We start from the raw sequence: 17650 nt of genomic DNA on the forward strand, positions 1-17650 counted from the left end.
GAAAACTCCTTCGTCCTCGGACGTGCAAGCCTCCCTGGGTCTACGCCCCCCCCCCCCTCTGTTCCATAAACCCCTTCAATTCCTTTGTCGCAGCCGGCCTCCTCCCTGTCCTGGATTTTGACCGGTCCAATTCTGGATCAATGACTGTTTTGAAGTCCCCTCCCATAATCAGGTTATGTGACTCTTAAGTCTGGGATCTTACCTAACACCTGCCTCATAAATTCCACGTCATCCCAATTCGGAGCATATATGTTCACAAGTACCACTCGCACCCCGTCCAGCTTCCCACCCACCATTATGTACCTACCCCCCTTGTCTACCACCTTCTCCCTGCCTCGAATGCCACTCGTTTGCTGATCAAGATCGCCACCCCCTTGGTGTTTGAGTCCAGTCCTGAGTGGAACACTTGGCTAACCCACCCCTTCCTGAATCTCGTCTGGTCTGTAACCTTTAGGTTTGTCTGTTGTAGCATTGCCATGTCTGCCTTCAGTTCCCTCAAATGCGCGAACTCGAGTCCCCACTCGGGCTGTTGCCGTTCCCAACCTCCCATTTGTTCCTCCCCTGTCAGCAAAGCACCCCCCCCCACCCCCACCCTTTAGCAACAACGCTAAAAAAACAATCCCCCAAGTCAAGCTCCAGCTTAACACCTGTCCACCCCCCACTGCGCTTCCGAGAGTCAACTGATCCATGCTGACTCGAGATCTCCCGCACCTGGCACCAAACAGGCTGTCCCCGTTTTACTCTCCTCTCCCCCACATGAATAAACATTTTTAAAAATCACATTCCCAGTTAACAAACAACAGAAAATAAAAGTGAAGAAACAGTCACTTTAGAAAAAATAGTCACCCAAAAATTCAAAATTCAACTAAATTCAAAGCCGTCCCCCCCCACCCCCGCAACAAGATCCCTGCAAGACAGATCAACCTTTAACCATCCACACAGCCCATTATTTCACATAAAGCTACTTAAATCTTTACAATCCAGCACCACAAATCACTGCCACAGTACTTCTCCGAGGCTTAAGTGTCTTTTAATTCGCCTCCAGCTTCATTTCTTTAATAAAGATCCATACTTCGTCTGGTGTTTCAAAGTAGAAGTCCTGTTCCTCATGTGTGACCCACAGGCGAGCTGGGTTCAGCATCCCCGAACTTCATCCCTTCTTAAAGAGGGTCGTTTTTGCCCGATTGAACCCAGCTCGCCTCTTGGCCCAAATCCGCTCCCAGGTCCTGATAAATGCGCAACTCACAGTTCTCTCACTTGCTGCTTCGTTCTTTCTTGGCCCACCGCAAAACGTGTTCCTTGTCCATGAACCAGTGAAAACGTACCACCATGACCCTCGGCAGCTCGTTCGTTCTGGGCTTCCTCGCGAGGGCTCTGTAGCTCTGTCTAATTCCAGGGGCCAAGGGAAGGTCCCAGCCCCCATCAACTTCACCAACATGTCCTTCACATAGGCTCTCACATCCGATCCCTCACTTGCTTCAGGGAGGCCAACATTATGAGATTCTGCCTCCTGGACCTATTCTCCAGATCCTCCAGCTTCTCCTGCATTCTTTTCTGGTGGTCGTTCATCATCCCCATCTTGCTTTCCAGCATGGTTATATGATCCTTGTGCGCGGACAACTTTTGTTCGACCTCCTGGATCGCTCTCTTCGTGGGTTCCGATTCTGAACCACTTGATCACCGAAGCCTTAATCGGTCCAGCGGTCCCTTCTTCAGGCTTGGCGAAGCAAACCTCGAAAAACCTCACCAGCTGCTCCGTCGACCACTGTACCATCTCCCACGGCCCTTGGCCTCCGCCATGCTGTCCCCTGTTACCAGCTGGCTTGCGTCTCCCTTATAGGACTTGGTCGTCTCACACGGCCACGTCTGGTCCAATTCTCCATATACTGGAGGGGGATTCTCCTTACTGTCTCACTCTTCACTGCTTTATCCCACAAAATCCCCCAAAAAACGGGGGGGGGAAAAGGTCCAAACGTCCGTTACAAGCGGGAGCTATCAAATGTGCGACCTACCATTCCATGGCCGCCGTCCGGAAGTCGACATATCCATTTCGTCCAGCAGAGGAAGTGATGAACTGAAAAGTTGCGAAATAGTAACCTGAGCTATTGGATATGTAGCCTTTTGGACAGAAGACAAACTTTTTGGCACCCGAGAGATCGGAGGGATTCAGTTCAAATTGGCAAACGGCCGTATTCTTCTGCCTGGTGACAGGTGATAATTGGGTCCTAGCTGAGCGCGGATGGTTTTCAGAGGATGCAGGAGGTGAGAGTCTGATCCTAGACACTGGGAGGAGCAGCTATGAGTGTCTCTTTCTCTCTCTCTCTCCAAAAATGGCTTTGGAACCTGGATAAATCTACAGTGAAAACCATTACAGACTGCAAACAAAAAACTGAGGACCGAGGTTAGCGTGCATGCGTGTTATTAATAACAAATAATTTTTTAATTTTCTAACCTGCTGACTGTAATTATTGGGTATTGATAGACCAAAGACTTGGGGTATTTTCTTTTTAAAAAATTTTTTAATCAAGCAATTTTATTGAGGCACTTTTCGGCATTGTAAACAGTTACAGATAACAAAACAAAAGGCAAAAAATGTGCAGACATCAACATAAAATCAATACTTCAATCAAACCATACTGCACAGGCCCGCTCCTCTCCCATCGACACTACCCGCACTATTTATCCGTCCTACTCTACTCTAATCCCCCCCCGCTGACGTTCACATCTCCCGCAAAGAAGTCGATGAATGGTTGCCACCTTCGGGCGAACCCCTGTACAGATCCCCTGAAGGCGAACTTAATTTTTTCCATACCCAGAAAACTTGACATGTCCGAAAGCCATAGCTCGGTCTTCGGGGGTTTTGAGTCCCTCCATGCCAGCAGTATTTGCCGCCGGGCTATTAGGGAAGCAAAGCCCAAAACATCGGCCTCTTTCTCACCCTGGACTCCCGGGTCTTCCAAAACCCCAAAAATTGCCACCCCTGGACTCATCACCACCCTTGTTTTTAGCACCCGGGACATGATCCCCGCAAATCCCTCCCAGTATCCACTAAGCTTAGGACATGCCCAAAACATGTGAACGTGGTTTCTCTGGTCCTCCCGCGCATCTAGCGCACTTATCCTCTATGCCAAAGAATTTGCTCACCCGAGCTACCGTCATGTGGGCCCGGTGAACGACCTTAAATTGAATCAGGCCGATCCTGGCACATGTTGCGGTTGAGTTTACCCTACTCAGGGCTTCTGCCCACGGCCCGTCCTCCATTTCCCAGCCAAGCTCCTCCTCCCATTTGAGTTTCAGTTCCTCCATCTGGGACTCTTCCCCTTCATGAGCACCGGTATAAATATCTGAGACTCGACCCTCTCCTCCTTCTCCTCTACCGACTATTCTGTCTTGGATCCCTATTGGCGGGAGGCGTGGGAAGGATGGGACCTGTCTGCGGACAAAGTCCCGCATCTGTAAGTACCTAAAGTCATTTCCCCTTACCAGCCCAAATTTCTCCTCCAAGCCCCTCAAACTCACAAAGCTCCCCTCAGGAACGTATCGCCCAGCCTCCTCACCCTCCATCCATGTTCCCGGGGGCAAATCGATGGTTACCACATATTGAAGCCCAGATAGACGCACCCACCTCCCCTATATGCCTCCTCCACTGGCCCCATATCCGCAGGGCCTGCCCCACTACCAGGCTGGGTGGAGTACCTGGCCGGCGACCAGCGGTAGGGAAGTGTGTGTCCAGGGCTGCCAAACTGGTGCCCCTGCACGAAGCCACCTCCACCCACTCCAGATAGACCCCTTAACCCACCATCCACTTCCTTATCATGGCTATGGTTAGCCGCCCAGTAGTAGTAGTGATCAGACTCAGCAATGCCAGCCCTCCCTCCTTTCAAGCATCGCCTTTCTTCACCCGCGGGGATTTTCCAGCCCAGACAAAGCTCATGATGATTTTGCCAGTCCTTTTGGAGAAGGACTAGTGGGATAAAGATCGTGAGGCACTAGAAGATGAACAGGAATCTAGGGAGGATTGTCATCTTTAAAGTCGGCACCCTACCCGCCAGTGACAGCGGGAGTGCATCCCATCTCCGAAACTCCCTCTTCATTTGTTCCACCACTCTGGTCAAATTTAACTTGTGCAACCTGCCCCAGTCTCGTGCCACCTGGATCCCAAGTACCGGAAACTTTCCTCAACCAGCCTAAATGGCAGCTCCTTCAGTCTATTCTCCTGGCCCCTTGCCTGCACCACAAACATCTCACTCTTGCCCATATTTAATTTGTACCCTGAAAACCAGCCGAACTTCCTCAATGTTTCCAGTATATTCCCACCCCCCACCACCGGTCATTCCCTTCCATCCCTTCGCAGCTCTCAACGCAATCGCCAACGCTCTATGGCCAGCGCAAACAGCAATGGGGAGAGTGGGCATCCCTGTCTGGTCCCGCGATGTAGTCTGAAATAATCTGACACTACCCTGTTCGTCCTAACGCTAGCTTTTGGGGCCTGGTACAGTAATCTGACCCAATTCACCAGTCCCTCCCCGAACTCAAACCGTCCGAGCACCTCACACAGATAGCCCTACTCCACCCGACCGAAGGCCTTCTCAGCATCCATTGCCACCATTACCTCCACCTCCTTGCCCGTCGGGGTATGATGATCACATTAAGCAATCTTCTCAAGTTAGCTGTCAGCTGCCTGCCTTTCACAAACCCTGTCTGATCACCTCCGGTACGCAGTCCTCAATTCTAATCGCCAGACCTTTGCCAGGAGCTTGGCATCCACATTGATCAGGGAGATTGGCCTGTATGACCCGCAGCATTCCGGTCCTTGTCCCACTTCAGTATCAGCGAGATGGTGGCTTGCGACATCGTCGGCGGCAGGGTCCCTCTGTCCCTTGCCTCATTAAAAACCCTAGTCAAGACCAGTCCCACTAACTCCGAGAACTTCTTGTAAAACTCTGCTGGGTATCTATTCGGCCCCGGGGCTTTCCCCGACTGCATGGCCTTTAGGCCCCTCAATACCTCCTCCACTCTAATCAGGGCCCCCAGCCCGTCCACTAGTCCCCCGCCTACTTTTGGGAATGTTAGCCCTCCAGGAACCTTTTCATCTCCTCCGGCTCTTCCGGGGTTCTGAAGTATACAGCCTACTATAGAAGTCCCGGAATACCTTATTCAGTCCTGCCGGGTCCTCCACTCTGCTCCCCTCTCCATCAATCACTCTACTTATTTCCCTGGCAGCCTCCCTCTTCCTGAGTTGCTGCGCTAGCAATCTGCTGGCCTTCTCCCCATGCTCATACACCACTCCCCTCGCCTGCCTAAGTTGTTCCACGGCCCTACTCGTGGATAGCACCCCCAGTTCCACCTGTAATCTCCGTCTCTCCCTGAGTAGGTCCTCCCCCGGGACCCCGCATGCTCCTCGTCTATCCGATAAATATCCCTAACCAATCTGTCCATTTCTGCTCTGTCCGCCCTGACCCTGTGAGCCCGAATTGAGATCAGCTCCCCCCTCACTACTGCCTTCAGCGCCTCCCACAGGGTCGCTGCTGAAACCTCCCCCGTGTCGTTCACCTGCAAGTGGTTTTGCATACACGTCCGAAGCCTCTCACAGATCTCCTCCTCCGACAACAATCCTACGACTAACCTCCATTGCGGGCGTTGGTAATTCGCCCCCCCCGACCTGCAGGTCCACCCAGTGCGGGGCATGGTCCGAGATAGCGATTGCCGAATATTCCGTATTCTTTATCTCCCCTACACAGTCCCTGCTCAAGATAAAGAAATCAATCCAGAGTATACTTTATGAACATGTGAGTAAAACGAGTAGCCCCTTCCCGTTGGCTGTCTGGCTCTCCATGGGTCCACTGCCCCCATTTGCTCCATGAACCCTTTCAGCTCCCTTGCCATTGCTGGGAGTCTACCCGTTCTGGGACACGACCTGTCTAGCCCCGGTCAAAGACCGTATTAAAGACCTCCCCCATTATCTTTTTTTAAAAAATGTTTATTGGAATTTTTGAAAAATATATCAACAGAACATAATAATAAACACCCCCTGGCACCCGTAATCACGCATATAACAAACCCCCCACCCCCCCAAACCCAATGAACAACAAAATAAATTAAATTAACAATAATCAAATTAACTTAAACACTATCCCCTAAACCCCCCCCCCTTTTTCCCCCCCCCCCCCCGGGTTGCTGCTGCTGCTGACCTAGTACCTATAGTTGAGCCAGAAAGTCGAGGAAAGCTGCCACCTCCTAGAGAACCCTTGTACCGACCCCCTCAGGGCGAATTTGACCCTCTCCAGCTGAATGAATCCCGCCATGTCATTAATCCAGGTCTCCACGCTCGGAAGTCTCGCATCTTTCCACTGCAGCAAGATCCTCCGCCGGGCTACTAGGGACGCAAAGGCCAGAACATCGGCCTCTTTCGCCTCCTGCACTCCCGGCTCCACCCCAACCCCAAATATCGCGAGTCCCCAGCCTGACTTGACCCTGGATCCCATCACCCTCGACACCGTCCTCGCCACCCCCTTCCAGAACTCCTCCAGTGCCGGGCATGCCCAGAACATATGGGCATGGTTCGCTGGACTCCCTGAACACCTGACACACCTGTCTTCCCCCCCAAAGAACCTACTCATCCTAGATCCGGACATGTGGGCCCGGTGCAGCACCTTAAACTGGATGAGACTAAGCCTCGCACATGAAGAGGAGGAGTTCACCCTCTCCAGGGCGTCCGCCCATGTCCCTTCCTCAATCTGCTCCCCCAGCTCCACCTCCCACTTAGCCTTCAGCTCCTCTACCGACGCTCCCCCACCTCTTGCATTACCTGGCAGATGTCAGAACACCTTCCCATCCCGGACCCCACACCCCGAAAGCACCCTATCCCTTACCCCCCGCAGCAAAGGGAACCCCTCAGCCTGTCGCCTAGCAACGCCTTGACCTGAAGGTACCTGAACATATTCCCCGGGGGGAGCTCAAACTTCTCCTCCAGTTCACCAAGGCGCGGCGAACCTCCCGTCAATAAACAGGTCTCCCAACTTCCTAATGCCCGCCCTGTGCCACCCCAGGAACCCGCCATCCATGTTCCCTGGACAACCCGGTGGGTTCCCCCGCAGTGGGGTCTCCACCGAGCCCCCCACTATCCCCCTGTGTCGCCTCCACTGCCCCCAAATTTTGAGGGTAGCCGCCACCACCGGGCTCGTAGTGTACCTCGTTGGAGGGAGTGGCAGCGGCACCGTTACCAGTGCCTTCAGGCTCGTGCCTCCACAGGACGCCATCTCCATCTGTTTCCATGCTGCCCCCTCCCCATCCATTACCCACTTACGTACCATCGAGACGTTAGCCGCCCAATAGTACCCAAAGAGGTTGGGCAGCGCCAACCCCCCTCTATCCCTGCCCCGCTCCAAAAAGGCCCTCCTTACCTTCGGAGTCCCGTGCGCCCAAACAAATCCCAGAATGCTGCTGTTCACCCTCCTAAAAAAGGCCCTCGGAACAAAAATGGGGAGGCACTTGAAACAGACAAAAACTTCGGGAGCACCGTCATTTAACGATTGTACTACTACCCGCCAACAACAACGGCAGCATGTCCCACCTTTTAAATTCTCCTCCATCTGCTCCACCAACCTAGTAAAATTGAGCTTGTGCAGAGTCCCCCAGCTCCTACCAACCTGACCCCCAGGTACCTAAAAACTCCTCGCTGCCCTTTTTAGCGGGAGCCTACCAATCCCCTCCTCCTGATCTCCTAGGTGTACGACAAACAGCTCACTCTTGCCCAGGTTCAATTTATATCCCGAGAAACTCCCGAACTCAGCAAGAATCTCCATCACCTCCGCATTCCCCCCCACCGGTCTGCTGCATACACAGCAAGTCGTCCGCATACAGCGACACTCGGTGCTCCTCCCCACCTCGCACCAAACCCTTCCACCTCCTCGACTCCCTGAGAGCCATGGCAAGAGGCTCAATTGCCAACGCAAAAAGCAAGGGGGACAGGGGGCACCCCTGCCTCGTCCCACGGTGGAGCCTAAAGTAATCGGACCTCCTCCTATTTGTCGCTACACTCGCCATCGGGGGCCTCATACAGCAACCTCACCCATTTAATAACCCCACCCCAAACCCGAACCTCTCCAACACCTCCCACAAGTACCCTCACTCAACCCTGTCAAAGGCCTTCTCCGCGTCCAATGCCACCACAATCTCCGCCTCTCCTTCTGCTGGCCGGCATCATTATCACATTTAGCAGCCGTCGCACGTTAGTGTTCAGCTGCCTCCCCTTCACAAAACCCGCCTGATCTTCATGTATCGCCCCCGGCACACAGTCCTCTATTCTAGTGGGCCAAGATCTTCGCCAGCAACTTGGCGTCTACATTCAGCAGTGAAATCGGCCTGTATGATCCGCACTGCAAGGGGTCCTATAACGCTTCAGGATCAGGGAGATTAGCGCCCGAGACATCGTCGGGGGCAGAACACCCCCTCCCATGCCTTGTTGAAGGTCCGAACCAACAGGGGCCCAGCAGGTCCGCGTATTTCTTATAAAATTCACCGGGAACACCATCCGGATCCCCGCGCCTTCCCTGACTGCATGTGGCCAATCCCACTGACCTGCTCCTCCTGCACCCTTGGAAATCGGAGCCTGTCCAAAAAACTCTCCATTCCCCCTCTCACCGCCGCGGCTCCGACCGGTACAGGTTCCCTATAAAAGTCCCTAAAGACCTCATTGACCTCTGCCCCCTGCCGCACCACATTCCCATCTCTATCCTTCACTCCACCAATCTCCCTAGCCGCGTCCCGCTTACGAAGCTGATGCGCCAGCATCCTGCTCGCCTTCTCTCCATACTCATAGAACCGCGTCCCTGCGCCTTCCTCCACTGTGTCCTCCGCCTTTCTGGTGGTCAATAATCAAACGTGGCCTGCAAGCTACGCCGCTCCCCCAGCAATCCCTCCTCCGGGGCCTCCGTGTACCGCCTATCCACAGTCAACAGCTCCTCCACCAGTCTCTCCTCTCCCTCCTCTCCCCCCTCTCCCTATGGGCTCGGATGGAGATCAGCTCCCCCCCTAATCACTGCTTCCCCCCATTATCAACCTACGTGAGTCTAGGTCCGGATCTTCCCCAGCACTCTTTTGATAAAGTCCACGTCGTCCCAGTTCGGAGGCATATATGCACCACACCACTCTTCTCGCCCTCCAGTTTGCCCCTTACCATCAGGAATCTGCCCCCCCTGTCTGCGACTACGCCTTCCGCCTCAAATTGAACCTGCTTATTGATCATAATGGCTACTCTCCTGGACTTGGAATCCAAGTCCGAGTGGAAGACCTGGCTAATCCAGCCCTTCCTTAGCCTAGTCTGGTCAGACACTTTCAGATGTGGTCTCCCCCCCCCCCCCCCCCCCCCCCCAACGTCAGCAGAATAACACCCCCCCCTTAGCAACATCCCCTGGTAACCCCACCCCTGCCATCCATTGGCTGTATTCTGCCCCCCCACCTGACTCCCTTGACTAGCCAATCTGCTAGCCCGGTGACTCATCACTCCGCCGTCCACTTGTCCCATTCCCATTGTTTCCCCGACCACACCATCCCCCACTCCAACCCACTGGAGCAATCTCACTGGAGAAAAGTGTTAACCCACGTCCCTTTCCGAGCATTAATAAAATAACAACCGTAATACCCCAGTACCCATACAACGCCCACCCCCAACAAACATAAAAACCATAACATAAATATGGAATCCCCCCCCCCCCCCCCCCCCCCCCCCCCCCAAGGCAAAAATTGCCTACAAAACAAAAATACCCCACATGGCACCTTTAAACGGTAAACAGTCGACCAACAGTCCAGGCACAGTCGGCATCCCTTCAAACAGTAGTTCTCAGACCCTAGCTTGCGTCCGTGGGACCTCTTTTCGGGACCAGCCCCTGATCCCTCGCAAAGTCCATTGCTTCTTCGGGCTCGGAGAAGTAGTGGTGTTGACCCTGATGCGTAACCCAAAGACGGGCCTGGAAGAGCAGACCAAACTTTACATGCTTCTTGAACAACACATCCTTAACTTGTTTAAAGGCTGCTCGCCGCCTAGCCACCTCCTGGCTTAGGTCCTGGTAGATGTGAAGAACACTGTTATTCCACGTGCTGCTCTTGGCGCTCTTTGCCCACCGCAGCACCCGCTCCTTTTCCACAAACCTGTGGAACCTAATCACCATTGGACAGGGGGGGCCCCCCGGACGCACCTGTCTCGCCTGCACTCTGTGTGCCCCCTCCAGCTCCGGCGGTCGCAGAAAGGCAGGTCTGCCACAAACGCTGTGGCATCAGCTCCCTCAGCCCCCTCCGGGAGGCCGATGATCCTCAGATTTTGTCTGCGGGCTCTATTTTCCAGCTCCTCTACTCTGTCCAGCAGTCTTCTCTGCCTCTCCTTCAACCCGTTGACTTCTAGCGCCGCAATCGTCTGCGCATCCGCCTGCTCCTCCATCGCCTCTCTCAGCTCCTTAACTTTTTCGTCCTGGGCATCCAGCCTCTGGTTCAGCTGATCCACTGCCTTCTGAAGTGGATCCAAGTTATCCCGCTTCAACGACTCAAAGCTGCTTTTAATAACCTGCAGCATGTTTTCCAGCGCTTGCTGGGTCCGCAGGTCTGCCATCTTGGGTCCCGGGTCAGCTTCCCCTGCACCTTGTCTTTGTCCCTTCCTCTCCCGTTTTCGATGCTTCCTGCTCTCCCGCGGTTCCATGCAGCTCTGCCCGCTCCTCCGCACCTCCGTGGCCGTCCTTTCACCGCTCCACAATCCCGCAAAACCGGGGAACCAGGTCCTTAAGTCCCGCCGGAGTGAGAGCCCCCGAATGTGCGGCTCACTCACTCATTGCCGCAACCGGAAGTGCTTGGGGTATTTTCTAAGAATGATTTATTAATTTCAGTTATCTTGCAACGCTGGGTAAAGTGGGGTTGAAACTGACTGTACACTAGCCCAGGAGGTCATAACAATATATTAATAACTTGGGTGGGGAAGTGAATGTACTACTTCCAAGTTTGCGGACGACACAAAAATAGGTGGGAAGGAAGTGGTGAGGATGTCGCACAGAATCTACAGAGTGATATAGGCAGGTTAGGTGAGTGGGCAAAAACTTGGCAGATGGAATATGTGAAATTATGCCTTGGTCTCACCCCAACAACCCAAAAGATGTGCAGGGTCGATGGATTTTTCCCTCAATTGGGAATTTTTTATTTAAAAGGAATGGTTATGTAATACTCCTAACTAGGTGGCCATCCAAATCTTCTGAATCTTAAATCAACTGTACTAATTTGTATTAATTTCAGACATTGATCACTATTGTAAATTTATAATCAATAAACAGTTAATGCTGAATTATTGTGGCGTCACTGAACTCCTGTTGTAACCTCTTATTGATTTTGTCATTGTCTATTAATGTTTAATTTATAATGCTGCTAAGTATGACTTTAAGGTTAATAAACAATTGTTCATGATTTTGTTGTCAGACTACTTTGGTAATTAATGAGAAAAGGTTAATTTGTTCACTTGGCTTGTGCCATCCTGATGGAAAGCTTATTGTGTAAATACCAATAAAGTCTGGTTGATGAACGGAAGTTTTGTGAATCAAAAATAGGTGTAATTAACTTCTCGGCAATGATCAGTGATTATCATAAAATGTTACCTTGACAAGAATTTAAGGAGAAGGGACCTGGGCTTTGACTGGTGCCCTTGTCAAGGTATCAATCTTTTGCCTATTTTCCCAATCATCATTCAAGCTGCATTTAACCTCTGTGCTCTTGTGAATCACAAAATAACTTACTTTGTAATGTCTTCTGAGCAGCTGAGCAAACATTTCCTCGACTGTCAATGGCTGCAAAATTTAGACTTCTTGAACTGAATGGTTCCAGTGAATTGTCAAACTAGTATTCACGTTAACTTGGAGAGGTCATAAACATAGTTAACTTTATAAGTATCAGGTCTAAAAACCTTTGAATTATAATGTTTTGCAGGAACACTTAGAAATATTGGTGCTCTTGCTTGAAAAAGGGGCTGATAAAGAAGCCAGGGATGATTATGGAATTACACCATTGTTTCTTGCTGCTCAGTATGGAAAACTGGAGAGTCTAAGAGTTCTTCTGCAACATGGTAATTGTTCAGAATCTTAATACTTTAATGCAATAATTCTGGTAAGTTTGGAATTGGGTGTTTTAGAACTGTAATCTCACTTTTTGTATTGCTGACCTCGAATGAGATTATTACCTTTTCATCTTTAAAATTAGATAATTTCAATTGGTTAAAAATGGCTCAGTCGTGGTCAGGAAATGGATAGTTTTAAGGAATCTATATTTGTATTTGTGAGTATTAGAAACAGGTGTAGCCTTTAAGTAAGTTTACTTTAGTGTTGCTGTGTAAGAAAGGGTTAAAACTTTGCTTATGTTAACGTTGCGGGTGGCGGGCTTGCCACTCATCATGGTCATATGTTTTGGGCCTGTCCAAAGCTAGGGGAGTACTGGAAGGAGGTGTTTAGGGTAATTTCCAAGGTGGTGCGTGTGAAACTAGGCCCGGGTCCCCGGGAGGCCATATTCGGGGTGTTGGACCAGCCAGGGTTGGAAACGGGTGCGGAGGCAGATATTATAGCCTTCGCCTCATTGATCGCCCGAAGACGGGTCCTGCTGGGATGGAGAGCAGCCTCTCCACCCTGTGCCCTGGCGTGGCGGGGGAACCTGTTGGAATATTTGACCCTTGAGAAGGTTAAGTTCGACTGAGGGGAAGCTCGGAAGGGTTCTACAAGTCATGGGCACTATTTATTCTGCACATTCAAGAACTGGATAACATTGAAGAACATTAGTTGGGAGGGGATGGGTTGGGGGGGAGGGGGGTTGTGTATATTAAAGATGGCTATGGGTAATCCCTGTCATTTGTCATTTGTTTATGTTAACATGCAGGCTGATGTTTGGGGGTTGGTGGGAGGATGGGATCATTGTTATTATTATGGGGTTTGATATATTTGTTGATTATTGTTTGTTGTTGGTGGGTGTAAATTCTGGAGAAAAATTGTGAAAAAGGAGGAGAATAAAATATGTCCAAAAAAAAACTTGGCTTATGTTAAACAAAGGTGCCTACATGTCTCTGGGTTTTGGTTTCATTTCAAACTGTGTCTGCATTGTAATTAAAGTGTTTACAACATGTAAACAGAGTTTACAGTTCCTTAGTAATCTAGGTTAGAAAGAAGTTGGGATTTAGTTTTTAAACTGAACCCAGAAGCAGCTGAGCAGGACCAGGGAGATGTAAAAAGAAGACTTTACAATAGAACACAAGCAAGTGCAGAAATCAGGCTGTGCAGGAAGACAAGTTTAAAGGAACAAGACTTTGAACCAAGGTCCTGTTTAGGAGAAGTAATAGGCAGTGAAAGTGCCCTGAGTTAAAGAGACAGCTCAAAAATCAGATTTTAAGTCAGCCAGGCAAAAAGCCTAACATCTGAGGTAAGTCAAAAGTTTGGTGACACCTTAGAACATAGAACATAGAACAGTACAGCACAGAACAGGCCCTTCGGCCCTCGATGTTGTGCCGAACAATGATCACCCCACTTAAACCCACGTTACCCGTATACCCGTAACCCAACAATCCCCCCATTAACCTTACACTATGGGCAATTTAGCATGACCAATCCACCTAACCCGCACATCTTTGGACTGTGGGAGGAAACCGGAGCACCCGGAGGAAACCCACGCGCACACGGGGAGGACGTGCAGACTCCACACAGACAGTGACCCAGCCGGGAATCGAACCTGGGACCCTGGAGCTGTGAAGCATTGATGCTAACCACCATGCTACCGTGAGGCCTTAATACATCCTTTGAAGCAATAGTGTCCTGTTGGCATGGCTGGATATCCATTATTATTATTATTATGCCCGAGAGAATCTTGAATGCTCGTGGCAATCCAAGGCAGAGGAATACTGAAAGGAGAGATTGAAATCCTGGAATTGGATCTTTGGTGAAGGCATCCAAGGGAAAGAATTGTTTCGGGGAAGATTCTAAGGTGTGCTTTTTCATTGAGTGCAGTTTGGAACACTTAGGTGGAAGTCAGATTCCAGTCAGACCAGTTGGCTCTCGATGTGATAAACATCTGGGGGGTTTTGAGGAGAAACCCACAAGTTGTATTGGGTGGAATCTGGCATTTAGTTTGAGTGCCTGACCACAGTTGACTTGTTGGTTTGCACAGACTGTGTACTTAATGAGAACATTATAACATGATACATTCTGTAATTTGTTATCTTTAAAAATCTTTGTACATCTGTGAAGATATAGGTAGGCTGAATGAGTATTGAGAGAGAGTCGATCTTTTCACGTTCCATAAATGTTTTATTCTTTTAAAAATCAGTTGCAGTCCTGTGACTCTGTTCGTCCACATCCCAAAAAAAAATAGTTACGGAGTATTGAGCCAGGGTTCCATTTTGGGACCCGATTGTCCAGTAGTGATATCAGCTGGGATTGTAACACTTAGACATTAAGTAGCATAGTAAGTTAGCATGCTGTTCCATGTCCATGACTGATGTTTGCATGTAGGCAAAGTTTCTGAAGTGGAAATATACTCTGCTAGTTGCAAGAACCTCATTTGAATGTAGTGATGAATCTATAGAAACATAGAAAATAGGAGCAGAGGAGGCCATTTGGCCCTTCGAGCCTGCTCCACCGTTCATTATGATCATGGCTGATCATCCAACTCAATAGCCTAATCCTGCTTTCTTCCCATATCCTTTGGTCCCTTTTGCTTCATGTGCTATATTTTACTCCTTCTTGAAACCATGTGATGTTTTGGCCTCAACTACTTCCTGTGGTAACGGATTCTACAGGCCGACCACTGTCTGGGTGAAGAAATTTCTCCTTGTCCCTCAATGGTTTACCCATATCCTCAGACTGTGACCCATGGTTCTGGACACACACACCATTGGAAATATCCTGCATCTACCCTGTCTAGTCCTGTTAGAATTTTATAGGTTTCTGTGAAATTCCATCTCATTCTTCTGAACTCCAGCGAGTACAATCCTAACCAATTCAATCTCTCCTCATACGTCAGTCCCACCATTCCAGGAATCAGTTTGGCAAAATTTCTTCACTGCATTCCCTCTGGAGCAAGAACATCCTTCCTCAGATAAGAGAACCAAAACTGCACACACTGTTCCAGGTGTGACATCAGCAAGACTCTTTATAATTGCAGCAAGACATCCCTTCTGTATTCTAATCCTCTCTCTATGAAGGCCAGCATGCCATTTGCCTTCTTTACCACCTGCTGTACTTGCTTGCTTACCTTCAGTGGCTGGTGTGCGAGTACACCCAGGCCCTGTTGCACATTTCTCTCTCCGAATTTATGGCTCTTCAGATCATGGTCTGCCGTTTCGTTTTTGCTGCCAACGTGGATAAATTCTCATTTCTCCAAATTATGCTGCATCTGCTATTCATTTGCCCACTTGCTAACTTGTCCAAATCACATTGAAGCACCTCTGCATCCTCTTCACAGCTCACCCTCCCACACAAATTGGTGTCATCCAAATATATTTTTGGAATACTGTAACTATTGGTTTGCCCACACAACAGTCACCAGTTTTAAAAAACGAACTCAATTGTTTGAAGTGATTTAAGATGTTTCCTCTTAATAAGATGCCATATAAGTACAAGCGTTTTCAATGTAACCCAGTTCTTTGTGATATAAATAGACTTGAGTTTTCAATAAGTATAAATATGCTATCTCTGGCAGAAAGAGTACACTGTAAACTTTTTTTGAAATTTCAATTAAGGTATGCTATTGAGGGGCAGCACAGTGGCGCAGTGGTTAGCACTGCAGCCTCACGGCGCCGAGGTCCCAGGTTCGATCCCGGCTCTGGGTCACTGTCCGTGTGGAGTTTGCACATTCTCCCCGTGTTTGCGTGGGTTTCGCCCCCACAACCCAAAGATGTGCAGGCTAGGTGGATTGGCCATGCTAAATTGCCCCTTAATTGGAACAAAATTAATTGGGTACACTAAATTTTAAAAAAAGAAGAAAAAAAAAGGTCTGCTATTGAGTGGAGTCGAGAACTTGTTCTCCATCTGAATGCTATTTTGTTTTTGAGATTACTTGGTGCTAACACTTGGTGGCAAAATGGAAAATTGTTCAATTTCTAGTACTTTATCCAGCACTTGATGAGGAGAACAATAGTAACACAAGACCAATGGCTTCAAATCGACCCTTCTGATCTACATATCAAAACCAAGAAGCTGTCCCTTTTTAAAATTTATCTTTTGTTACCCCCACTGAGGGAATGGTGCTGTATCAATGCAGTTGCAGCATTCAGCCTGGTTTATGATGAGAAAATGTTACAGAATATTGGAAAGCTGGCCCAATCCGCCAACTTTCACATTCGACCAGAGCACGTTAGGCTACTTGCTTGCAAAACGTCCTTGAGAGAGGTGGATCACTTGTTAATATGTACTGATCACTCAATTGGAGCGCAGTTTTAACTGATTTTAAAATTCAACAGAACATCCATGTATTTCTTAGGATTTTGAAAATTAGCCAATGAAAGTAAGTCAAAGAAACACAACAGAAATTGGGAAGTGCTGAATCAAGCTGATGGAAATGCAGCAATCAATACCTGATAATCACAGCTGTTTTCTTGCCTGCTCAGGGGGGAAGGGTTTGTTCACAGTACTTTTGCTAAAAGTTTACTTGCTACACTTTTTGGAGGATTTCTGCATTACATCAGCATAGCCAGTGCCTGGCTTAGAGAGGACCTTGGCTGAGGACGTGCGTCACCATATTGTTGGAAGGCCTGTAGCTGGACAGTAAAGAGGACCATAAGACCATAAGACATAGGAGCGGAAGTAAGGCCATTCGGCCCATCGAGTCCACTCCACCATTCAATCATGGTTGATTTCAACTCCATTTACCCGCTCTCTCCCCATAGCCCTTAATTCCTCGAGAAATCAAGAATTTATCAATTTCTGTCTTAAAGACACTCAATGTCCCGGCCACCACCGCCCTCTGTGGCAATGAATTCCACAGACCTACCACTCTCTGGCTGAAGAAATTTCTCCTCATCTCTGTTCTAAAGTGACTCCCTTTTATTCTAAGGCTGTGCCCCCGCGTCCTAGTCTCCCCTGCTAATGGAAACAACTTCCCTACGTCCATCCTATCCAAGCCATTCATTATCTTGTAAGTTTCTATTAGATCTCCCCTCAACCTCCTAAACTCCAATGAATATAATCCCACGATCCTCAGACGTTCATCGTATGTTAGGCCTACCATTCCTGGGATCATCCGTGTGAATCTCCGCTGGACCCGCTCCAGTGCCAGTATGTCCTTCCTGAGGTGTGGGGACAGCAGCTCACTGCAGGCATTACCTGCATTAAAGTGTACAGGAAGACGTTGGGTTGCCTTGATGTATCCAAAGAGCTTTTCTGGAGGCTGAGGCTGTCGTTTCAGCTTGTGGCAAGCTAATATCTTAATACTTTAATGCAATAATTCTGGTAAGTTTGGAATTGGGTGTTTTAGAACTGTAATCTCACTTTTTGTATTGCTGACCTCGAATGAGATTGTTACCTTTTCATCTTCAAAATTAGATTATTTCAATTGGTTAAAAATGGCTCAGTCCTGGTCAGGAAATGGATAGTTTTAAGGAATCTATATTTGTATTTGTGAGTATTAGAAACAGGTGTAGCCTTTA

The 17650-nt window shown here is 49.2% G+C and overlaps 1 protein-coding gene across 10 annotated transcripts in view; it reads left to right on the top strand.

Moving 5' to 3' along the window:
- The window catches only part of asb3 (ankyrin repeat and SOCS box containing 3), a 123249-nt gene that overhangs the window by 38437 nt on the left and 67162 nt on the right, over window positions 1–17650 (top strand). For all 10 annotated transcript variants that reach the window (XM_038810176.1, XM_038810186.1, XM_038810197.1 and 7 more), the window contains one exon: window positions 11959–12094. In XM_038810176.1, the coding sequence (XP_038666104.1) occupies window positions 11959–12094 (136 nt within the window). The remainder of the gene's footprint in view (window positions 1–11958; window positions 12095–17650) is intronic.

The sequence above is a fragment of the Scyliorhinus canicula genome, chromosome 1, assembly GCF_902713615.1.
Source record: "Scyliorhinus canicula chromosome 1, sScyCan1.1, whole genome shotgun sequence".
Taxonomy (NCBI): domain Eukaryota; kingdom Metazoa; phylum Chordata; class Chondrichthyes; order Carcharhiniformes; family Scyliorhinidae; genus Scyliorhinus; species Scyliorhinus canicula.